This window comes from Oncorhynchus nerka, linkage group LG17 (assembly GCF_034236695.1).
Source record: "Oncorhynchus nerka isolate Pitt River linkage group LG17, Oner_Uvic_2.0, whole genome shotgun sequence".
NCBI classification, from domain to species: domain Eukaryota; kingdom Metazoa; phylum Chordata; class Actinopteri; order Salmoniformes; family Salmonidae; genus Oncorhynchus; species Oncorhynchus nerka.
In genome coordinates this window covers 8484742-8512264 of record NC_088412.1, presented here as the reverse complement: position 1 = coordinate 8512264, position 27523 = coordinate 8484742, and the positions used below count along the sequence as shown (strand labels likewise).

General features: G+C 45.1%; 1 protein-coding gene across 2 annotated transcripts in view; it reads left to right on the top strand.

Annotated features, from left to right (window-relative positions):
* The window catches only part of hps5 (HPS5 biogenesis of lysosomal organelles complex 2 subunit 2), a 61243-nt gene that overhangs the window by 19192 nt on the left and 14528 nt on the right, over positions 1-27523 (top strand). For both annotated transcript variants that reach the window (XM_065002923.1, XM_065002924.1), the window contains exons 10-14: positions 1032-1190; positions 1715-1883; positions 22672-22789; positions 25941-26096; positions 26513-26581. In XM_065002923.1, coding sequence (XP_064858995.1) covers positions 1032-1190; positions 1715-1883; positions 22672-22789; positions 25941-26096; positions 26513-26581 — 671 coding nt within the window. The remainder of the gene's footprint in view (positions 1-1031; positions 1191-1714; positions 1884-22671; positions 22790-25940; positions 26097-26512; positions 26582-27523) is intronic.

Sequence of the window (27523 nt, the reverse complement as noted above, 5' to 3'; positions counted from 1 at the left end):
GTGCCGCTCTGTTCTGGGCTGCAGCTTAACTAGGTCTTTCTTTGCAGTACTGGACCACATGACTGGACAATAATCAAGAGAAGATAAAACTAGAGCCTGCAGGACTTGACCACATGACTGGACAATAATCAAGAGAAGATAAAACTAGAGCCTGCAGGACTTGACCATATGACTGGACAATAATCAAGAGAAGATAAAACTAGAGCCTGCAGGACTTGACCACATGACTGGACAATAATCAAGAGAAGATAAAACTAGAGCCTGCAGGACTTGACCACAAGACTGGACAATAATTAAGATAAAACTAGAGCTGGCAGAACTTGCTTTGTGGAGTGTGGTGTCAAAAAAGCAGAGCATCTCTTTACTACGGACAGACCTCTCCCCATCTCTTTACTACGGACAGACCTCTCCCCATCTCTTTACTACGGACAGACCTCTCCCCATCTCTTTACTACGGACAGACCTCTCCCCATCTCTTTACTACGGACAGACCTCTCCCCATCTCTTTACTACGGACAGACCTCTCCCCATCTCTTTACTACAGACAGACCTCTCCCCATCTCTTTACTACAGACAGACCTCTCCCCATCTCTTTACTACGGACAGACCTCTCCCCATCTCTTTACTACAGACAGACCTCTCCCCATCTCTTTACTACAGACAGACCTCTCCCCATCTCTTTACTACAGACAGACCTCTCCCCATCTCTTTACTACAGACAGACCTCTCCCCATCTCTTTACTACGGACAGACCTCTCCCCATCTCTTTACTACAGACAGACCTCTCCCCATCTCTTTACTACAGACAGACCTCTCCCCATCTCTTTACTACAGACAAACCTCTCCCCATCTTTACAACCATTGAATCTATATGTTTTGACCATGACAGTTTACAATCTAAGGTAACACCAAGTAATTGAGTCTCCTCAACTTGTTCAACAGCCACACCATTCATTACCAGATTCAGCTGAGCTCTAGAACTTAGGGAATGATTTGAATATCCTCCGTGCTCATCTGTTTACCGTTCCCAGGCCAGGAAGTCGATTCCCATCGACCGACTGGATCACCTGAGGTCACAGCTCAGTGTGACCACCCACCTGGATCTGATTGGCCAGCTGGAGGAAGTGGTCGCCAAGCTGGAGCCTCTAGACTCCGCCTCCAGCAGTCGCAGGAGCAGCATCTCCTCTCATGTGAGTCTGCCTGGAGGTCCTGTTTGTCCCTATCAGGACCCAGTAGTTCTGAACTATTAAAGGTAGTTGAAGAGATGTTATATTGGTATCTCACGATTTACAATATGTTCAGTGTATCTTAATTTGTATAGTGTCTACATAAAGACACTTTTATAACCCATACACAACACGGCAGGGTAGCCTAGTGGTTAGAGAGTTGGACTAGTAACCGAAAGGTTGCAAGTTCAAATCCCCGAGCTGACAAGGTACAAATCTGTCGTTCTGCCCCTGAACAGGCAGTTAACCCACTGTTCCTAGGCCGTCATTGAAAATAAGAATTTGTTCTTAACTGACTTGCCTAGTAAAATAAAGATAAAATAAAAAATAAAAACATGCAGGTCCTATTTGTCCCTATCAGGACCCAGTAGTTCTGAACTATTAAAGCATGCATACATAACAAGCAGTACAGAACATAAGCCTTTATGTCCTCCTTATGAATGTGTAATGAAGTCTTTGTTGGTACCCTCAATCTATTCTTTATTCAGGAGAGCTTCAACGTCCTGGACTGTGGCATCTACCGTGTCATTAGCCGGCGAGGCAGCCAATCAGACGAGGAGACCAGCTCCCTGGTCAGCCAATCGATGCTTGAGGAGGAGCGGCTGAAGGAGTTTAGCTTTGTTCAGGAGGAGGAGGAGCAGCAGGGGGCGGAGCATGGTAAGAGACTGGTCATAGGTTCTGTTTAATAACCCACCAATACCAGGAGGACGTTCTCTAACCAAACTGGGGGAGGGAGATAACAGTGTTTTGTAGCATTACGGTGGCGCGATTTCATTTTGTATGGGGAAGTCAAATGTGAATGAAACTACTGTATAATAAACCTCTTAATAGCATTACGGATCAGACCCTTTTTTTTCAATGTCAGATGAAAATGACATACCCAAATCTAACTTCCGGTAGCTCAGAAAACTGAAGCAAGGAGATGCGTATTCTTGATACTATTTGAAAGGAATCACTTTGAAGTTTGTGGAAATGTGTAATTAACGTAGGAGAATATAACACAATAGATCTGGTAAAAGATACAAATGCCTCCAACGTCACAAAAAACTATGACAAATGTTTTCAACTCGTGGGATGATGGGCGAGGTGAGTGGTGCTGCCATGTGATAAGCAGTGTCCACTTTGTCAAAGGCAGGGGTGTTAAATATGTTGCTTGTCCATTCCCAGCATGCCTCTCTCCATGGTGCTGTTGGAGAGGCTCAATGTAGCAGATATAAGCCTATGGTAGGAAGAATATAACACCATTTAGTTCTGGCAAAATATAATAAAAAAAACAAATTCAAACTGTAGAACCCAGTTCCGACCATTTTGAATGTAAAAATGAATTTTAATCAAACACAACTAAGCTATATTTTATCTCCGGATGACAAATCAGAGCAAGATGACTGAATGTAAAGTACATTATTTACCTTCAGAGGTGAATATATCAAACCAGTTGCTGTGATATAAGTGTTTTGTTGATGTGCATTATCCTCAAACAATAGCATGGTATTATTTCTTACTGTAATAGCTACTGTAAATAGAACACCGGCAGTTAGATTTATAATAATTTAAGCTTTCTGTCCATAGAAATCTTTCCCAGAAAGTTGGCTGTTGTTTACAACGTCATTCTAGTCACATGATCGAGTTTGGGGTTTAGGGACACCGATCCAGTAGTATCGTCCTCTACACATTTACCACATCAGTTTAGGGACACCGATCCAGTAGTATCGTCCTCTACACATTTACCACATCAGTTTAGGGACACCGATCCAGTAGTATCGTCCTCTACACATCAGTTTAGGGACACCGATCCAGTAGTATCGTCCTCTACACATCAGTTTAGGGACACCGATCCAGTAGTATCGTCCTCTACACATGTTTAGGGACACCGATCCAGTTGTATCGTCCTCTACACATGTTTAGGGACACCGATCCAGTAGTATCGTCCTCTACACATTTAACCACATCAGTTTAGGGACACCGATCCAGTAGTATCGTCCTCTACACATGTTTAGGGACACCGATCCAGTAGTATCGTCCTCTACACATGTTTAGGGACACCGATCCAGTAGTATCGTCCTCTACACATGTTTAGGGACACCGATCCAGTAGTATCGTCCTCTACACATGTTTAGGGACACCGATCCAGTAGTATCGTCCTCTACACATTTACCACATCAGTTTAGGGACACCGATCCAGTAGTATCGTCCTCTACACATCAGTTTAGGGACACCGATCCAGTACTATCGTCCTCTACACATGTTTAGGGACACCGATCCAGTAGTATCGTCCTCTACACATGTTTAGGGACACCGATCCAGTAGTATCGTCCTCTACACATTTACCACATCAGTTTAGGGACACCGATCCAGTAGTATCGTCCTCTACACATGTTTAGGGTCACCGATCCAGTAGTATCGTCCTCTACACATGTTTAGGGACACCGATCCAGTAGTATCGTCCTCTACACATGTTTAGGGACACCGATCCAGTAGTATCGTCCTCTACACGTGTTTAGGGACACCGATCCAGTAGTATCATCCTCTACACATTTACCACATCACTTTAGGGACACCGATCCAGTAGTATCGTCCTCTACACATTTACCACATCAGTTTAGGGACACCGATCCAGTAGTATCGTCCTCTACACATGTTTAGGGACACCGATCCAGTAGTATCGTCCTCTACACATTTACCACATCAGTTTAGGGACACCGATCCAGTAGTATCGTCCTCTACACATTTACCACATCAGTTTAGGGACACCGATCCAGTAGTATCGTCCTCTACACATGTTTAGGGACACTGATCCAGTAGTATCGTCCTCTACACATTTAACCACATCAGTTTAGGGACACCGATCCAGTAGTATCGTCCTCTACACATTTACCACATCAGTTTAGGGACACCGATCCAGTAGTATCGTCCTCTACACATCAGTTTAGGGACACCGATCCAGTAGTATCGTCCTCTACACATCAGTTTAGGGACACCGATCCAGTAGTATCGTCCTCTACACATGTTTAGGGACACCGATCCAGTTGTATCGTCCTCTACACATGTTTAGGGACACCGATCCAGTAGTATCGTCCTCTACACATTTACCACATCAGTTTAGGGACACCGATCCAGTAGTATCGTCCTCTACACATTTAACCACATCAGTTTAGGGACACCGATCCAGTAGTATCGTCCTCTACACATGTTTAGGGACACCGATCCAGTAGTGTCGTCCTCTACACATGTTTAGGGACACCGATCCAGTAGTATCGTCCTCTACACATGTTTAGGGACACCGATCCAGTAGTATCGTCCTCTACACATTTACCACATCAGTTTAGGGACACCGATCCAGTAGTATCGTCCTCTACACATTTACCACATCAGTTTAGGGACACCGATCCAGTAGTATCGTCCTCTACACATGTTTAGGGACACCGATCCAGTAGTATCATCCTCTACACATTTACCACATCAGTTTAGGGACACCGATCCAGTAGTATCATCCTCTACACATTTACCACATCAGTTTAGGGACACCGATCCAGTAGTATCGTCCTCTACACATTTACCACATCAGTTTAGGGACACCGATCCAGTAGTATCGTCCTCTACACATGTTTAGGGACACCGATCCAGTAGTATCATCCTCTACACATTTACCACATCAGTTTAGGGACACCGATCCAGTAGTATCGTCCTCTCCACATTTACCACATCAGTTTAGGGACACCGATCCAGTAGTATCGTCCTCTACACATTTACCACATCAGTTTAGGGACACCGATCCAGTAGTATCGTCCTCTACACATTTAACCACATCAGTTTAGGGACACCGATCCAGTAGTATCGTCCTCTACACATTTACCACATCAGTTTAGGGACACCGATCCAGTAGTATCGTCCTCTACACATGTTTAGGGACACCGATCCAGTAGTATCGTCCTCTACACATTTAACCACATCAGTTTAGGGACACCGATCCAGTAGTATCGTCCTCTACACATGTTTAGGGACACCGATCCAGTAGTATCGTCCTCTACACATGTTTAGGGACACCGATCCAGTAGTATCGTCCTCTACACATGTTTAGGGACACCGATCCAGTAGTATCGTCCTCTACACATGTTTAGGGACACCGATCCAGTAGTATCGTCCTCTACACATTTACCACATCAGTTTAGGGACACCGATCCAGTAGTATCGTCCTCTACACATCAGTTTAGGGACACCGATCCAGTACTATCGTCCTCTACACATGTTTAGGGACACCGATCCAGTAGTATCGTCCTCTACACATGTTTAGGGACACCGATCCAGTAGTATCGTCCTCTACACATTTACCACATCAGTTTAGGGACACCGATCCAGTAGTATCGTCCTCTACACATTTACCACATCAGTTTAGGGACACCGATCCAGTAGTATCGTCCTCTACACATGTTTAGGGACACCGATCCAGTAGTATCATCCTCTACACATTTACCACATCAGTTTAGGGACACCGATCCAGTAGTATCGTCCTCTACACATGTTTAGGGTCACCGATCCAGTAGTATCGTCCTCTACACATGTTTAGGGACACCGATCCAGTAGTATCGTCCTCTACACATGTTTAGGGACACCGATCCAGTAGTATCGTCCTCTACACATGTTTAGGGACACCGATCCAGTAGTATCATCCTCTACACATTTACCTCATCATGTTTAGGGACACCGATCCAGTAGTATCGTCCTCTACACATTTACCACATCAGTTTAGGGACACCGATCCAGTAGTATCGTCCTCTACACATGTTTAGGGACACCGATCCAGTAGTATCGTCCTCTACACATTTACCACATCAGTTTAGGGACACCGATCCAGTAGTATCGTCCTCTACACATTTACCACATCAGTTTAGGGACACCGATCCAGTAGTATCGTCCTCTACACATGTTTAGGGACACTGATCCAGTAGTATCGTCCTCTACACATTTAACCACATCAGTTTAGGGACACCGATCCAGTAGTATCGTCCTCTACACATTTACCACATCAGTTTAGGGACACCGATCCAGTAGTATCGTCCTCTACACATCAGTTTAGGGACACCGATCCAGTAGTATCGTCCCTCTACACATGTTTAGGACACCGATCCAGTAGTATCGCCCTCTACACATTTACACATCAGTTTAGGGACACCGATCCAGTAGTATCGTCCTCTACACATTTACCACATCAGTTTAGGGACACCGATCCAGTAGTATCGTCCTCTACACATGTTTAGGGACACCGATCCAGTAGTATCGTCCCTCTACACATGTTTAGGGACACCGATCCAGTAGTATCGTCCTCTACACATTTACCACATCAGTTTAGGGACACCGATCAGTAGTATCGTCCTCTACACATTTACCACATGTTTAGGGACACCGATCCAGTAGTATCGTCCTCTACACATGTTTAGGGACACCGATCCAGTAGTATCGTCCTCTACACATTTACCACATCAGTTTAGGGACACCGATCCAGTAGTATCGTCCTCTACACATTTACCACATCAGTTTAGGGACACCGATCCAGTAGTATCGTCCTCTACACATGTTTAGGGACACCGATCCAGTAGTATCGTCCTCTACACATGTTTAGGGACACTGATCCAGTAGTATCGTCCTCTACACATTTAACCACATCAGTTTAGGGACACCGATCCAGTAGTATCGTCCTCTACACATTTACCACATCAGTTTAGGGACACCGATCCAGTAGTATCGTCCTCTACACATGTTTAGGGACACCGATCCAGTAGTATCGTCCTCTACACATTTAACCACATCAGTTTAGGGACACCGATCCAGTAGTATCGTCCTCTACACATTTACCACATCAGTTTAGGGACACCGATCCAGTAGTATCGTCCTCTACACATCAGTTTAGGGACACCGATCCAGTACTATCGTCCTCTACACATGTTTAGGGACACCGATCCAGTAGTATCGTCCTCTACACATGTTTAGGGACACCGATCCAGTAGTATCGTCCTCTACACATTTACCACATCAGTTTAGGGACACCGATCCAGTAGTATCGTCCTCTACACATTTACCACATCAGTTTAGGGACACCGATCCAGTAGTATCGTCCTCTACACATGTTTAGGGACACCGATCCAGTAGTATCATCCTCTACACATTTACCACATCAGTTTAGGGACACCGATCCAGTAGTATCGTCCTCTACACATGTTTAGGGTCACCGATCCAGTAGTATCGTCCTCTACACATGTTTAGGGACACCGATCCAGTACACATGTTTAGGGACACCGATCCAGTAGTATCGTCCTCTACACATGTTTAGGGACACCGATCCAGTAGTATCGTCCTCTACACATGTTTAGGGACACCGATCCAGTAGTATCGTCCTCTACACATCAGTTTAGGGACACCGATCCAGTAGTATCGTCCTCTACACATGTTTAGGGACACCGATCCAGTAGTATCGTCCTCTACACATGTTTAGGGACACCGATCCAGTAGTATCGTCCTCTACACATTTACCACATCAGTTTAGGGACACCGATCCAGTAGTATCGTCCTCTACACATGTTTAGGGACACCGATCCAGTAGTATCGTCCTCTACACATGTTTAGGGACACCGATCCAGTAGTATCGTCCTCTACACATGTTTAGGGACACCGATCCAGTAGTATCGTCCTCTACACATGTTTAGGGACACCGATCCAGTAGTATCGTCCTCTACACATGTTTAGGGACACCGATCCAGTAGTATCGTCCTCTACACATGTTTAGGGACACCGATCCAGTAGTATCGTCCTCTACACATTTACCACATCAGTTTAGGGACACCGATCCAGTAGTATCGTCCTCTACACATTTACCACATCAGTTTAGGGACACCGATCCAGTAGTATCGTCCTCTACACATTTACCACATCAGTTTAGGGACACCGATCCAGTAGTATCGTCCTCTACACATTTACCACATCAGTTTAGGGACACCGATCCAGTAGTATCGTCCTCTACACATGTTTACCGACATACACATGTTTAGGGACACCGATCCAGTAGTATCGTCCTGCACATTTACCACATCAGTTTAGGGACACCGATCCAGTAGTATCGTCCTCTACATTTACCACATCAGTTTAGGGACACCGATCCAGTAGTATCGTCCTCTACACATGTTTAGGGACACCGATCCAGTAGTATCGTCCTCTACACATGTTTAGGGACACCGATCCAGTAGTATCGTCCCTCTACACATTTACCACATCAGTTTAGGGACACGATCCAGTAGTATCGTCCTCTGCACATTTACCACATCAGTTTAGGGACACCGATCCAGTAGTATCGTCTACACATTTACACATGTTTAGGGACACCGATCCAGTAGTATCGTCCTCTACACATTTACCACATCAGTTTAGGGACACCGATCCAGTAGTATCGTCCTCTACACATCAGTTTAGGGACACCGATCCAGTAGTATCGTCCCTCATTTACACATGTTTAGGGACACCGATCCAGTAGTATCGTCCTCTACACATGTTTAGGGACACCGATCCAGTAGTATCGTCCTACACATTTACCACATCAGTTTAGGGACACCGATCCAGTAGTATCGTCCTCTACACATTTACCACATCAGTTTAGGGACACCGATCCAGTAGTATCGTCCTCTACACATGTTTAGGGACACCGATCCAGTAGTATCGTCCTCTACACATACCACATCAGTTTTTAGGGACACCGATCCAGTAGTATCGTCCTCTACACATGTTTAGGGACACCGATCCAGTAGTATCGTCCTCTACACATGTTTAGGGACACCGATCCATACACATGTTTAGGGACACCGATCCAGTAGTATCGTCCTCTACACATGTTTAGGGTCACCGATCCATCGTCCTCTACACATCAGTTTAGGGACACCGATCCAGTAGTATCGTCCCTCTACACATCAGTTTAGGGACACCGATCCAGTAGTATCGTCCTCTACACATGTTTAGGGACACCGATCCAGTAGTATCGTCCCTCATTTACCACATGTTTAGGGACACCGATCCAGTAGTATCGTCCTCTACACATTTACCACATCAGTTTAGGGACACCGATCCAGTAGTATCGTCTCTACACATGTTTAGGACACCGATCCATCGTCCTCTACACATGTTTAGGGACACCGATCCAGTAGTATCGTCCTCTACACATTTACCACATCAGTTTAGGGACACCGATCCAGTAGTATCGTCCTCTACACATGTTTAGGGACACCGATCCAGTAGTATCGTCCTCTACACATTTACATCAGTTTAGGGACACCGATCCAGTAGTATCGTCCTCTACACATGTTTTTAGTATCGTCCTCTACACACATGTTTAGGGACACCGATCCAGTAGTATCGTCCTCTACACATGTTTAGGGACACCGATCCAGTAGTATCGTCCTCTACACATGTTTAGGGACACCGATCCAGTAGTATCGTCCTCTACACATGTTTAGGGACACCGATCCAGTAGTATCGTCCTCTACACATTTAACCACATCAGTTTAGGGACACCGATCCAGTAGTATCGTCCTCTACACATGTTTAGGGACACCACATGTCCTCTACACATGTTTAGGGACACCGATCCAGTAGTATCGTCCTCTACACATTTACCACATCAGTTTAGGGACACCGATCCAGTAGTATCGTCCTCTACACATGTTTAGGGACACCGATCCAGTAGTATCGTCCTCTACACATGTTTAGGGACACCGATCCAGTAGTATCGTCCTCTACACATTTACCACATCAGTTTAGGGACACCGATCCAGTAGTATCGTCCTCTACACATGTTTAGGGACACCGATCCAGTCCTCTACACATGTTTATCGTATCGTCCTCTACACATGTTTAGGGACACCGATCCAGTAGTATCGTCCTCTACACATGTTTAGGGACACCGATCCAGTAGTATCGTCCTCTACACATGTTTACCACATCAGTTTAGGGACACCGATCCAGTAGTATCGTCCTCTACACATTTACCACATCAGTTTAGGGACACCGATCCAGTAGTATCGTCCTCTAACCACATGTTTAGGGACACCGATCCAGTAGTATATCGTCCTCTACACATTTACCACATCAGTTTAGGGACACCGATCCAGTAGTATCGTCCTCTACACATTTACCACATCAGTTTAGGGACACCGATCCAGTAGTATCGTCCTCTACACATGTTTAGGGACACCGATCCAGTAGTATCGTCCTCTACACATGTTTAGGGACACCGATCCAGTAGTATCGTCCTCTACACATGTTTAGTTTAGGGACACCGATCCAGTAGTATCGTCCTCTACACATTTACCACATCAGTTTAGGGACACCGATCCAGTAGTATCGTCCTCTACACATTTACACATGTTTAGGGACACCGATCCAGTAGTATCGTCCTCTACACATGTTTAGGGACACGATCCAGTAGTATCGTCCTCTACACATTTACCACATCAGTTTAGGGACACCGATCCAGTAGTATCGTCCTCTACACATTTACCACATCAGTTTAGGGACACCGATCCAGTAGTATCGTCCTCTACACATGTTTAGGGACACCGATCCAGTAGTATCGTCTCTCATTTAACCACATCAGTTTAGGGACACCGATCCAGTAGTATCGTCCTCTACACATTTCATCAGTTTAGGGACACCGATCCAGTAGTATCGTCCTCTACACATCAGTTTAGGGACACCGATCCAGTAGTATCGTCCTCTACACATGTTTAGGGACACCGATCCAGTAGTATCGTCCTCTACACATGTTTAGGGACACCGATCCAGTAGTATCGTCTCTACACATTTACCACATCAGTTTAGGGACACCGATCCAGTAGTATCGTCCTCATTTACACATCAGTTTAGGGACACCGATCCAGTAGTATCGTCCTCTACACATGTTTAGGGACACCGATCCAGTAGTATCGTCCTCTCTACCACATGTTTAGGGACACCGATCCAGTAGTATCGTCCTCATTTACACATGTTTAGGGACACCGATCCAGTAGTATCGTCCTCTCATTTACCACATGTTTAGGGACACCGATCCAGTAGTATCGTCCTCTACACATGTTTAGGGACACCGATCCATCGTCCTCTACACATGTTTAGGGACACCGATCCAGTAGTATCGTCCTCATGTTTAGGGACACATTTAACCACATCAGTTTAGGGACACCGATCCAGTATCGTCGTCCTCTACACATGTTTAGGGACACCGATCCAGTAGTATCGTCCTCTACACATGTTTAGGGACACCGATCCAGTAGTATCGTCCTCTACACATTTACCACATCAGTTTAGGGACACCGATCCAGTAGTATCGTCCTCTACACATGTTTAGTTTAGGGACACCGATCCAGTAGTATCGTCCTCTACACATGTTTAGGGACACCGATCCAGTAGTATCGTCCTCTACACATGTTTAGGGACACCGATCCAGTAGTATCGTCTCTCTACACATGTTTAGGGACACCGATCCAGTAGTATCGTCCTCTCTACACATGTTTAGGGACACCGATCCAGTAGTATCGTCCTCTACACATGTTTAGGGACACCGATCCAGTAGTATCGTCCTCTACACATTTACCACATCAGTTTAGGGACACCGATCCAGTAGTATCGTCCTCTACACATTTACCACATCAGTTTAGGGACACCGATCCAGTAGTATCGTCCTCTACACATCAGTTTAGGGACACCGATCCAGTAGTATCGTCCTCTACACATTTACCACATCAGTTTAGGGACACCGATCCAGTAGTATCGCCCCTCTACCACATGTTTAGGGACACCGATCCAGTAGTATCGTCCTCTACACATGTTTAGGGACACCGATCCAGTAGTATCGTCCTCTACACATTTACCACATCAGTTTAGGGACACCGATCCAGTAGTATCGTCCTCTACACATGTTTAGGGACACCGATCCAGTAGTATCGTCCTCTACACATGTTTAGGGACACCGATCCAGTAGTATCGTCCTCTACACATTTAACCACATGTTTAGGGACACCGATCCAGTAGTATCGTCCTCTACACATGTTTAGGGACACCGATCCAGTAGTATCGTCCTCTACACATGTTTAGGGACACCGATCCAGTAGTATCGTCCTCTACACATGTTTAGGGACACCGATCCAGTAGTATCGTCCTCTACACATGTTTAGGGACACCGATCCAGTAGTATCGTCCTCTACACATTTACCACATCAGTTTAGGGACACCGATCCAGTAGTATCGTCCTCTACACATGTTTAGGGACACCGATCCAGTAGTATCGTCTCTACACATGTTTAGGGACACCGATCCATCGTCCTCTACATTTACACATCAGTTTAGGGACACCGATCCAGTATCGTCCTCTACACATGTTTAGGGACACCGATCCAGTAGTATCTCCTCTACCACATGTTTAGGGACACCGATCCAGTAGTATCGTCCTCTACACATCAGTTTAGGGACACCGATCCAGTAGTATCGTCCTCTACACATGTTTAGGGACACCGATCCAGTAGTATCGTCTCTCTACCACATGTTTAGGGACACCGATCCAGTAGTATCGTCCTCTACACATGTTTAGGGACACCGATCCAGTAGTATCGTCCTCTACACATTTACACATCAGTTTAGGGACACCGATCCAGTAGTATCGTCCTCTACACATTTACCACATCAGTTTAGGGACACCGATCCAGTAGTATCGTCACATTTACCACATCAGTTTAGGGACACCGATCCAGTAGTATCGTCCTCTACACATTTACCACATCAGTTTAGGGACACCGATCCAGTAGTATCGTCCTCTACACATGTTTAGGGACACCGATCCAGTAGTATCGTCCTCTACACATGTTTAGGGACACCGATCCAGTAGTATCGTCCTCTGCACATTTAACCACATCAGTTTAGGGACACCGATCCAGTAGTGTCGTCCTCTACACATTTACCACATCAGTTTAGGGACACCGATCCAGTAGTATCGTCCTCTACACATGTTTAGGGACACCGATCCAGTAGTATCGTCCTCTACACATGTTTAGGGACACGATCCAGTAGTATCGTCCCTCATTTACCACATCAGTTTAGGGACACCGATCCAGTAGTATCGTCCTCTACACATTTACCACATCAGTTTAGGGACACCGATCCAGTAGTATCGTCCTCTACACATGTTTAGGGACACCGATCCAGTAGTATCGTCCTCTACACATTTAACCACATCAGTTTAGGGACACCGATCCAGTAGTATCGTCCTCTACACATTTACCACATCAGTTTAGGGACACCGATCCAGTAGTATCGTCCTCTACACATCAGTTTAGGGACACCGATCCAGTACTATCGTCCTCTACACATGTTTAGGGACACCGATCCAGTAGTATCGTCCTCTACACATGTTTAGGGACACCGATCCAGTAGTATCGTCCTCTACACATTTACCACATCAGTTTAGGGACACCGATCCAGTAGTATCGTCCTCTACACATTTACCACATCAGTTTAGGGACACCGATCCAGTAGTATCGTCCTCTACACATGTTTAGGGACACCGATCCAGTAGTATCATCCTCTACACATTTACCACATCAGTTTAGGGACACCGATCCAGTAGTATCGTCCTCTACACATGTTTAGGGACACCGATCCAGTAGTATCGTCCTCTACACATGTTTAGGGACACCGATCCAGTAGTATCGTCCTCTACACATGTTTAGGGACACCGATCCAGTAGTATCGTCCTCTACACATGTTTAGGGACACCGATCCAGTAGTATCGTCCTCTACACATGTTTAGGGACACCGATCCAGTAGTATCGTCCTCTACACACACATGTTTAGGGACACCGATCCAGTAGTATCGTCCTCTACACATGTTTAGGGACACGATCCAGTAGTATCGTCCTCTCATTTACCACATCAGTTTAGGGACACCGATCCAGTAGTATCGTCCTCATGTTTAGGGACACATCCAGTATCGTTTAGGGACACCGATCAGTAGTATCGTCCTCTACACATTTACACCACATCGTCCTCTACACATGTTTAGGGACACCGATCCAGTAGTATCGTCCTCTACACATGTTTAGGGACACCGATCCAGTTTCGTCCTCTACACATCAGTTTAGGGACACCGATCCAGTAGTATCGTCCTCTACACATGTTTAGGGACACCGATCCAGTAGTATCGTCCTCTACACATGTTTAGGGACACCGACATCGTCCCTCATTTACCACATGTTTAGGGACACCGATCCAGTAGTATCGTCCTCTACACATTTACCACATCAGTTTAGGGACACCGATCCAGTAGTATCGTCCTCTACACATGTTTAGGGACACCGATCCAGTAGTATCGTCCTCTCTACACATGTTTAGGGACACCGATCCAGTAGTATCGTCCTCTACACATCAGTTTAGGGACACCGATCCAGTAGTATCGTCCTCTACACATGTTTAGGGACACCGATCCAGTAGTATCGTCCTCTACACATGTTTAGGGACACCGATCAGTAGTATCGTCCTCTCATTTAACACATCAGTTTAGGGACACCGATCCAGTAGTATCGTCCTCTCATTTACCACATCAGTTTAGGGACACCGATCCAGTAGTATCGTCCTCTACACATGTTTAGGGACACCGATCCAGTAGTATCGTCCTCTACACATGTTTAGGGACACCGATCCAGTAGTATCGTCCTCTACACATTTACCACATACACAGTTTAGGGACACCGATCCAGTAGTATCGTCCTCTACACATTTAACCACATCAGTTTAGGGACACCGATCCAGTAGTATCGTCCTCTCATTTACACATGTTTAGGGACACCGATCCAGTAGTATCGTCGTCTACACATTTACCACATCAGTTTAGGGACACCGATCCAGTAGTATCGTCCTCTACACATGTTTAGGGACACCGATCCAGTAGTATCGTCCTCTACACATGTTTAGGGACACCGATCCAGTAGTATCGTCCTCTCATTTACACATCAGTTTAGGGACACCGATCCAGTAGTATCGTCCTCTACACATGTTTAGGGACACCGATCCAGTAGTATCGTCCTCTACACATGTTTAGGGACACCGATCAGTAGTATCGTCCTCTACACATGTTTAGGGACACCGATCCAGTAGTATCGTCTCTCATTTACCACATCAGTTTAGGGACACCGATCCAGTAGTATCGTCCTCTCATTTACCACATCAGTTTAGGGACACCGATCCAGTAGTATCGTCCTCTACACATGTTTAGGGACACCGATCCAGTAGTATCGTCCCTACACATTTACACATGTTTAGGGACACCGATCCAGTAGTATCGTCCTCTACACATGTTTAGGGACACATCAGTTTAGGGACACCGATCCAGTAGTATCGTCCTCTACACATGTTTAGGGACACCGATCCAGTAGTATCGTCCTCTACACATGTTTAGGGACACCGATCCAGTAGTATCGTCCTCTCATTTACCACATGTTTAGGGACACCGATCCAGTAGTATCGTCCTCTACACATTTACCACATCAGTTTAGGGACACCGATCCAGTAGTATCGTCCTCTACACATTTACCACATCAGTTTAGGGACACCGATCCAGTAGTATCGTCCTCTACACATTTACCACATCAGTTTAGGGACACCGATCCAGTAGTATCGTCCTCTACACATGTTTAGGGACACCGATCCAGTAGTATCGTCCTCTACACATGTTTAGGGACACCGATCCAGTAGTATCGTCCTCTACACATGTTTAGGGACACCGATCCAGTAGTATCGTCCTCTACACATTTACCACATCAGTTTAGGGACACCGATCCAGTAGTATCGTCCTCTACACATGTTTAGGGACACCGATCCAGTAGTATCGTCCTCATTTACCACATGTTTAGGGACACCGATCCAGTAGTATCGTCCTCTACACATTTACCACATCAGTTTAGGGACACCGATCCAGTAGTATCGTCCTCTACACATCAGTTTAGGGACACCGATCCAGTAGTATCGTCCTCTACACATGTTTAGGGACACCGATCCAGTAGTATCGTCCTCTACACATGTTTAGGGACACCGATCCAGTAGTATCGTCCTCTACACATTTTTACATCAGTTTAGGGACACCGATCCAGTAGTATCGTCCTCTACACATGTTTAGGGACACGATCCAGTAGTATCGTCCCTCTACACATGTTTAGGGACACCGATCCAGTAGTATCGTCCTCTACACATGTTTAGGGACACCGATCCAGTAGTATCGTCCTCTACACATCAGTTTATCAGTTTAGGGACACCGATCCAGTAGTATCTCTCTACACATGTTTAGGGACACCGATCCAGTAGTATCGTCCTCTACACATGTTTAGGGACACCGATCCAGTAGTATCGTCCTCTCATTTACCACATGTTTAGGGACACCGATCCAGTAGTATCGTCCTCTACACATGTTTAGGGACACCGACATCGTCCTCTACACATGTTTAGGGACACCGATCCAGTAGTATCGTCCTCTACACATGTTTAGGGACACCGATCCAGTAGTATCGTCCTCTACACATGTTTAGGGTCACCTCAGTAGTATCGTCCTCTACACATGTTTAGGGACACCGATCCAGTAGTATCGTCCTCTACACATTTACCACATCAGTTTAGGGACACCGATCCAGTAGTATCGTCCCTCTACACATGTTTAGGGACACCGATCCAGTAGTATCGTCCTCTACACATGTTTAGGGACACCATCGTCTCTCATGTTTAGGGACACCGATCCAGTAGTATCGTCCTCTACACATGTTTAGGGACACCGATCCAGTAGTATCGTCCATTTCTACACATGTTTAGGGACACCGATCCAGTAGTATCGTCCTCTCACATTTACCACATCAGTTTAGGGACACCGATCCAGTAGTATCGTCCTCTACACATGTTTAGGGACACCACATCGTCCTCTACACATGTTTAGGGACACCGATCCAGTAGTATCGTCCTCTACACATTTACCACATCAGTTTAGGGACACCGATCCAGTAGTATCGTCCTCTCACATTTACCACATCAGTTTAGGGACACCGATCCAGTAGTATCGTCCTCTACACATGTTTAGGGACACCGATCCAGTAGTATCGTCTCTCATTTACCACATCAGTTTAGGGACACCGATCCAGTAGTATCGTCCTCTACACACAGTTTAGGGACACCGATCCAGTAGTATCGTCCTCTACACATGTTTAGGGACACCGATCCAGTAGTATCGTCCTCTACACATGTTTAGGGACACATCAGTTTAGGTTTAGGGACACCGATCCAGTAGTATCGTCCTCTACACATTTACCACATCAGTTTAGGGACACCGATCCAGTAGTATCGTCCTCTACACATGTTTAGGGACACCGATCCAGTAGTATCGTCCTCTACACATGTTTAGGGACACCGATCCAGTAGTATCGTCCTCTACACATTTACCACATCAGTTTAGGGACACCGATCCAGTAGTATCGTCCTCTACACATGTTTAGGGACACCGATCCAGTAGTATCGTCCTCTACACATGTTTAGGGACACCGATCCAGTAGTATCGTCCTCTACACATTTAACCACATCAGTTTAGGGACACCGATCCAGTAGTATCGTCCTCTACACATTTACCACATCAGTTTAGGGACACCGATCCAGTAGTATCGTCCTCTACACATGTTTAGGGACACCGATCCAGTAGTATCGTCCTCTACACATGTTTAGGGACACCGATCCAGTAGTATCGTCCTCTCATCAGTTTAGGGACACCACATACACATGTTTAGGGACACCGATCCAGTAGTATCGTCCTCTACACATGTTTAGGGACACCGATCCAGTAGTATCGTCCTCTCACATTTACCACATCAGTTTAGGGACACCGATCCAGTAGTATCGTCCTCTCATTTACCACATCAGTTTAGGGACACCGATCCAGTAGTATCGTCCTCTACACATGTTTAGGGACACCGATCCAGTAGTATCGTCCTCTACACATGTTTAGGACACCATCCAGTATCGTCCTCTACACATGTTTAGGGACACCGATCCAGTAGTATCGTCCCTCTACACATGTTTAGGGACACCGATCCAGTAGTATCGTCCTCTACACATGTTTAGGGACACCGATCCAGTAGTATCGTCCTCTACACATGTTTAGGGACACCGATCCAGTAGTATCGTCCTCTACACATGTTTAGGGACACCGATCCAGTAGTATCGTCCTCTACACATTTAACCACATCAGTTTAGGGACACCGATCCAGTAGTATCGTCCTCTACACATTTAACCCTCATGTTTAGGGACACCGATCCAGTAGTATCGTCTCTCATTTACCACATCAGTTTAGGGACACCGATCCAGTAGTATCGTCCTCTACACATGTTTAGGGACACCGATCCAGTAGTATCGTCCTCTACACATGTTTAGGGACACCGATCCAGTAGTATCGTCCTCTACACATGTTTAGGGACACCGATCCAGTAGTATCGTCCTCTACACATTTACCACATCAGTTTAGGGACACCGATCCAGTAGTATCGTCCTCATTTACACATGTTTAGGGACACCGATCCAGTAGTATCGTCCTTTACCACATGTTTAGGGACACCGATCCACATGTTTAGGGACACCGATCCAGTAGTATCGTCCTCTACACATTTACCACATCAGTTTAGGGACACCGATCCAGTAGTATCGTCCTCTACACATGTTTAGGGACACCGATCCAGTAGTATCGTCCTCTACACATGTTTAGGGACACCGATCCAGTAGTATCGTCCTCTACACATTTACCACATCAGTTTAGGGACACCGATCCAGTAGTATCGTCCTCTACACATTTACACATGTTTAGGGACACCGATCCAGTAGTATCGTCCTCTACACACATCCAGTTTAGGGACATCAGTTTAGGGACACCGATCCAGTAGTATCGTCCTCTCTACACATGTTTAGGGACACCGATCCAGTAGTATCGTCCTCTACACATGTTTAGGGACACCGATCCAGTAGTATCGTCCTCTCACATTTACACATGTTTAGGGACACCGATCCACGATAGTATCGTCCTCTACACATGTTTAGGGACACCGATCAGTAGTATCGTCCTCTACACATGTTTAGGGACACCGATCCAGTAGTATCGTCCCTCATTTACACATGTTTAGGGACACCGATCCAGTAGTATCGTCCTCTACACATTTACCACATGTTTAGGGACACCGATCCAGTAGTATCGTCCTCATGTTTACACATCAGTTTAGGGACACCGATCCATCGTCCTCTACACATGTTTAGGGACACCGATCCAGTAGTATCGTCCTCTACACATGTTTAGGGACACCGATCCAGTAGTATCGTCCTCTACACATGTTTAGGGACACATTTACCACATTTACCACATGTTTAGGGACACCGATCCAGTAGTATCGTCCTCTACACATGTTTAGGGACACCGATCCAGTAGTATCGTCCCTCATTTACACATGTTTAGGGACACCGATCCAGTTTCATCCTCTACACATTTACCACATCAGTTTAGGGACACCGATCCAGTAGTATCGTCCTCTACACATTTACCACATCAGTTTAGGGACACCGATCCAGTAGTATCGTCGTCATTTCTACACATGTTTAGGGACACCGATCCAGTAGTATCGTCCTCTACACATGTTTAGGGACACCGATCCAGTAGTATCGTCCTCTACACATGTTTAGGGACACCGATCCAGTAGTATCGTCCTCTACACATGTTTAGGGACACCGATCCAGTAGTATCGTCCTCCACATTTACCACATCAGTTTAGGGACACCGATCCAGTAGTATCGTCCTCTACACATTTACCACATCAGTTTAGGGACACCGATCCAGTAGTATCGTCCTCTACACATTTTAGGGACACACATCAGTTTAGGGACACCGATCCAGTAGTATCGTCCTCTACACATTTACCACATCAGTTTAGGGACACCGATCCAGTAGTATCGTCCTCTACACATTTAACCACATCAGTTTAGGGACACCGATCCAGTAGTATCGTCCTCTACACATTTACCACATCAGTTTAGGGACACCGATCCAGTAGTATCGTCCTCTACACATTTACCACATCAGTTTAGGGACACCGATCCAGTAGTATCGTCCTCTACACATGTTTAGGGACACCGATCCAGTAGTATCGTCCTCTACACATTTACCACATCAGTTTAGGGACACCGATCCAGTAGTATCGTCCTCTACACATGTTTAGGGACACCGATCCAGTAGTATCGTCCTCTACACATGTTTACCGATCCATCGTCCTCTACACATGTTTAGGGACACCGATCCAGTAGTATCGTCCTCTACACATTTACCACATCAGTTTAGGGACACCGATCCAGTAGTATCGTCCTCTACACATTTACCACATCAGTTTAGGGACACCGATCCAGTAGTATCGTCCTCTACACATTTACCACATCAGTTTAGGGACACCGATCCAGTAGTATCGTCCTCTACACATGTTTAGGGACACCGATCCAGTAGTATCGTCCTCTACACATGTTTAGGGACACCGATCCAGTAGTATCGTCCTCTACACATGTTTAGGGACACCGATCCAGTAGTATCGTCCTCTACACATGTTTAGGGACACCGATCCAGTAGTATCGTCCTCTACACATGTTTAGGGACACCGATCCAGTAGTATCGTCCTCTACACATGTTTAGGGACACCGATCCAGTAGTATCGTCCTCTACACATTTACCACATCAGTTTAGGGACACCGATCCAGTAGTATCGTCCTCTACACATTTACCACATCAGTTTAGGGACACCGATCCAGTAGTATCGTCCTCTACACATGTTTAGGGACACCGATCCAGTAGTATCGTCCTCTACACATGTTTAGGGACACCGATCCAGTAGTATCGTCCTCTACACATGTTTAGGGACACCGATCCAGTAGTATCGTCCTCTACACATGTTTAGGGACACCGATCCAGTAGTATCGTCCTCTACACATGTTTAGGGACACCGATCCAGTAGTATCGTCCTCTACACATTTACCACATCAGTTTAGGGACACCGATCCAGTAGTATCGTCCTCTACACATGTTTAGGGACACCGATCCAGTAGTATCGTCCTCTACACATGTTTAGGGACACCGATCCAGTAGTATCGTCCTCTACACATTTACCACATCAGTTTAGGGACACCGATCCAGTAGTATCGTCCTCTACACATTTAACCACATCAGTTTAGGGACACCGATCCAGTAGTATCGTCCTCTACACATTTACCACATCAGTTTAGGGACACCGATCCAGTAGAATCGTCCTCTACACATTTACCACATCAGTTTAGGGACACCGATCCAGTAGTATCGTCCTCTACACATTTAACCACATCAGTTTAGGGACACCGATCCAGTAGTATCGTCCTCTACACATTTACCACATCAGTTTAGGGACACCGATCCAGTAGTATCGTCCTCTCATTTACCACATCAGTTTACCGACATCAGTTTAGGGACACCGATCCAGTAGTATCGTCCTCTACACATGTTTAGGGACACCGATCCAGTAGTATCGTCCTCTACACATGTTTAGGGACACCGATCCAGTAGTATCTTCCTCTACACATGTTTAGGGACACCGATCCAGTAGTATCGTCCTCTACACATGTTTAGGGACACCGATCCAGTAGTATCGTCCTCTACACATGTTTAGGGACACCGATCCAGTAGTATCGTCCTCTACACATGTTTAGGGACACCGATCCAGTAGTATCGTCTCTCTACACATGTTTAGGGACACCGATCCAGTAGTATCGTCCTCTACACATGTTTAGGGACACCGATCCAGTAGTATCGTCCTCTACACATGTTTAGGGACACCGATCCAGTAGTATCGTCCTCTACACATGTTTAGGGACACCGATCCAGTAGTATCGTCCTCTACACATGTTTAGGGACACCGATCCAGTAGTATCGTCCTCTACACATGTTTAGGGACACCGATCCAGTAGTATCGTCCTCTACACATGTTTAGGGACACCGATCCAGTAGTATCGTCCTCTACACATGTTTAGGGACACTGATCCAGTAGTATCGTCCTCTACACATGTTTAGGGACACTGATCCAGTAGTATCGTCCTCTACACATGTTTAGGGACACCGATCCAGTAGTATCGTCCTCTACACATGTTTAGGGACACCGATCCAGTAGTATCGTCCTCTACACATTAACCACATCAGTTTTTCTTTGGTGTTTACTGTCATCTTATTTATATTTTTTGGGCAGTGTTTTTTTTCTTCTCACTTTTTACAGCATTGTCTGCTTGCATTCTCTCATCCTCCCTCCCTCTCCTCTCATCCTCCATCTCTCCCTCCATCCCTTCTTCCTCCAGATCCCCAGAGCGGTGGTGGTTTGGAGGTTACTGAACCCAGCGGTAACCACCAGTTCCACCTCCCCCTGTCATTCCGCCCCAAACACTCCCGCATCGCCCTGCAGGCCGTCAGAGACAGGTGATACATCCATCTACAGAGCCTAAAGAATCCTCTGTGACGTGATACTTTTATTAGTCCAATGCTCTGGTATATGTATATTCTTTTTTTTATTTCACCTTTATTTAACCAGGTAGGCAAGTTTGAGAACAAGTTCTCATTTACAATTGCGACCTGGCCAAGATAAAGCAAAGCAGTTCGACACATACAACGACACAGAGTTACACATGGAGTAAAACAAACATGCAGTCAATAATACAGTATAAACAAGTCTATATACGATGTGAGTAAATGAGGTGAGAAGGGAGGTAAAGGCAAAAAAGGCCATGGTGGCAAAGTAAATACAATATAGCAAGTAAAACACTGGAATGGTAGATTTGCAATGGAAGAATGTGCAAAGTAGAAATAAAAATAATGGGGTGCAAAGGAGCAAAATAAATAAATGATTTAAATACAGTAGGGAAAGAGGTAGTTGTTTTGGCTAAATTATAGGTGGGCTATGTACAGGTGCAGTAATCTGTGAGCTGCTCTGACAGCTGGTGCTTAAAGCTAGTGAGGGAGATAAGTGTTTCCAGTTTCAGAGATTTTTGTATTTTTATTCCTTTAACTTAGCCTTTAATTAACCACGATGAAAATCCTTAGAGGTTAAAAACCAACTTATGAATCACCTACTGATAGCCTACACGTTCTTGATAGGTGACATGCATCATTCTTTGTGTGGAAATCTTGTGGTGGCTAGTAATGAACATATATAGATATCTCTAGTTAGTCCTTTGTGAAAATAAGTTCTTTACTAACAGGTTGTATGTAGACTGAAAGAGAAGTGAAAGTCGTAATTTTAAAATAACTTTGCTTCAAGGTGAAACCAATGAAAATGCAGATGTTCACTCTGATAGGTGGAAAAGGGAAGTAACCCCTAACAACCACATTAAATAACAGTCTTTATTCAAGACTTACATTCACTGCCTTTCGTCTACAGATACATTCGGTACGTTTCACTTCACTTACGATTCAATTCAGATTCCACATTATTACGCTATTTGTATTGTGTTGACCGTTACTCTGGTCTTAGTGTCTGTGGTGTTGACCGTTACTCTGGTCTTAGTGTCTGTAGTGTTGACCGTTACTCTGGTCTTAGTGTCTGTAGTGTTGACCGTTGCTCTGGTCTTAGTGTCTGTAGTGTTGACCGTTACTCTGGTCTTAGTGTCTGTGGTGTTGACCGTTACTCTGGTCTTAGTGTCTGTGGTGTTGACCGTTACTCTGGTCTTAGTGTCTGTGGGGTTGACCGTTACTCTGGTCTTAGTGTCTGTGGTGTTGACCGTTACTCTGGTCTTAGTGTCTGTAGTGTTGACCGTTACTCTGGTCTTAGTGTCTGTGGTGTTGACCGTTACTCTGGTCTTAGTGTCTGTGGTGTTGACCGTTACTCTGGTCTTAGTGTCTGTGGTGTTGACCGTTACTCTGGTCTTAGTGTCTGTGGTGTTGACCGTTACTCTGGTCTTAGTGTCTGTGGTGTTGACCGTTACTCTGGTCTTAGTGTCTGTAGTGTTGACCGTTACTCTGGTCTTAGTGTCTGTGGTGTTGACCGTTACTCTGGTCTTAGTGTCTGTGGTGTTGACCGTTACTCTGGTCTTAGTGTCTGTAGTGTTGACCGTTACTCTGGTCTTAGTGTCTGTGGTGTTGACCGTTACTCTGGTCTTAGTGTCTGTGGTGTTGACCGTTACTCTGGTCTTGGTGTCTGTAGTGTTGACCGTTACTCTTGTCTTAGTGTCTGTAGTTACATATGACTGAGGTGGTGTTGACCGTTACTCTGGTCTTAGTTACATGTGACTGTGTCACTGACTGTACCAGGGTTTCTTTTTCTATTGCAATGTCTTGTGGTCAGGTAATGTCAAGATGTTTTTATTTAAAATGTATTTAAAATGTATTTAACCAGGCAAGTCAGTTAAGAACAAATTCTTATTTATTAATAGTGGCCTACCAAAAGGCAAAAGGCCTCCTGCAGGGACGAGGGCCTGGGATTACAAATTTAAAATATAGGACAAAACACACATCACAACAAGAGAGACAACACAACACTACATAAAGAGAGACAACACAACACTACATAAAGAGAGACACCACAACACTACATAAAGAGAGACAACACAACACTACATAGGAGACCTAAGACGACAACATAGCAAGTCAGCAACACAACATGACAACACAGCATGGTAGCAGCACAACATGACAACAATATGGTAGCAACACAACATAAAAACTAGCATGGTAGCAACACAACATAACAACATGGTAGCAACACAACATGACAACAACATGGTAGCAACACAACATAACATGGTAGCAACACAACATGACAACAACATGGTAGCAACACAACATGACAACAACATGGTAACAACACAACATGACAACAACATGGTAGCAGAACATGACAACATGGTAGCAACACAACATGACAACAACATGGTAGCAACACAACATGACAACAACACAACATGACAACAACATGGTAGCAACACAACATGACATGGTAGCAACACAACATGACAACAACATGGTAGCAGCACAACATGACAACAACATGGTAGCAGCACAACATGACAACAACATGGTAGCAACACAACATGACAACATGGTAGCAGCACAACATGACAACAACATGGTAGCAGCACAACATGACAACAACATGGAAGCAACACAACATGACAACAACATGGAAGCAACACAACATGACAACAACACAACATGGTAGCAGCACAACATGGTAGCAAAACAACATGGTAACAAAACAACATGGTAGCAGAACATGACAACAACATGGTAGCAACACAACATGATAGCAGCACAAAACACGGTACCTACATTATTGGGCACAAGACAACGGCACGAAGGGTAAGAAGGTAGAGACACCTTAAACTGTCGTATGGTTTTGTCTGTTTATTCTTTACTTACTACAGATACTCTACTTATGATGTGTCCTGTAGGAAAGATAAAGAGCTATATATATTTTTTCTTTTCTAAAATGTTTACTGGGTCTATGTCATAAGCGACTCCATACTCCGTAGATAAAGGCACTACTTTAGACCAGGGGACGGTGGCATTTCAGAGTGGGTTGGTGTCACAGCAGAGCTTTCTACTACATCCTAGATTCTGTGTGTCTTTTCCTCAGTGTCTCCAGTTTTGTGAAGAAGACTACTGAGAAGATCAACACTCTCCAGATGAACTCTGACCTTTGGCCACGTCCCCCTGACCCTAAGGACGGGGGTCAAGGACATGTGGAGGCTGTAGCTACCACTGTACCGTTCCCAGAGGACGGTGACCACGAGTGAGTTGAGATATTGGCTTGCTTTTTTTCTTCTTGTACTGATCTATACTATTGATTCTATATACTATTGATTCTATATACTAACTATACTAACTATTGATTCTATATACTAACTATTGATTCTATATACTAACTATTGATTCTATATATATATTGATTCTATATACTAACTATTGATTCTATATACTAACTATTGATTCTATATACTATTGATTCTATATACTAACTATTGATTCTATATACTATTGATTCTATATACTATTGATTCTATAGTCTATAGTCTGTCTTGGACAGCTTTAGCGATGTCCGCGCAGTAGGAAGCTGTCGTAATTTTCAAAGCAATGAAATGGATTTGATGCCAGACCAAATGATTGTCTCCCCCCTCCTTATTTTCCCTTGTGGTGTGTTTTACCCAGGGAGTGTCTGGACCAAGGAAATGCAGAGGCGGATCAACAGGACCTGATAACGGCTACAGAGAAAGGGATGTGAGTACAGAGCAACACTACAACCCTGTTTATTATACAGGGATGTGAGTACAGAGCAACACTACAACCCTGTTTATTATACAGGGATGTGAGTACAGAGCAACACTACAACCCTGTTTATTATACAAGACTGTACATTATATGGTAACACTAGATACATACCCCTCTGGGACATGGTAACACTAGATACATACCCCTCTGGGACATGGTAACACTAGATACATACCCCTCTGGGACATGGTAACCCTATACCCCTCTAGGACATGGTAACACTAGATACATACCCCTCTAGGACATGGACATGATACAACACATAGATACATACCCCTCTGGGACATGGTAACACTAGATACATACCCCTCTGGGACATGGTAACCCTATACCCCTCTAGGACATGGTAACACTAGATACATACCCCTCTGGGACATGGTAACACTAGATACATACCCCTCTGGGACATGGTAACACTAGATACATACCCCTCTGGGACATGGTAACACTAGATACATACCCCTCTAGGACATGGTAACACTAGATACATACCCCTCTAGGACATGGTAACACTAGATACATACCCCTCTAGGACATGGTAACCCTAGATACATACCCCTCTAGGACATGGTAACCCTAGATACATACCCCTCTAGGACATGGTAACCCTAGATACATACCCCCTAGGACATGGTAACCCTAGATACATACCCCTCTAGGACATGGTAACACTAGATACATACCCCTCTAGGACATGGTAACACTATACCCCTCTAGGACATGGTAACACTAGATACATACCCCTCTAGGACATGGTAACACTAGATACATACCCCTCTAGGACATGGTAACACTAGATACATACCCCTCTAGGACATGGTAACCCTATACCCCTCTAGGACATGGTGACCCTATACCCCTCTGGGACATGGTAACACTAGATACATACCC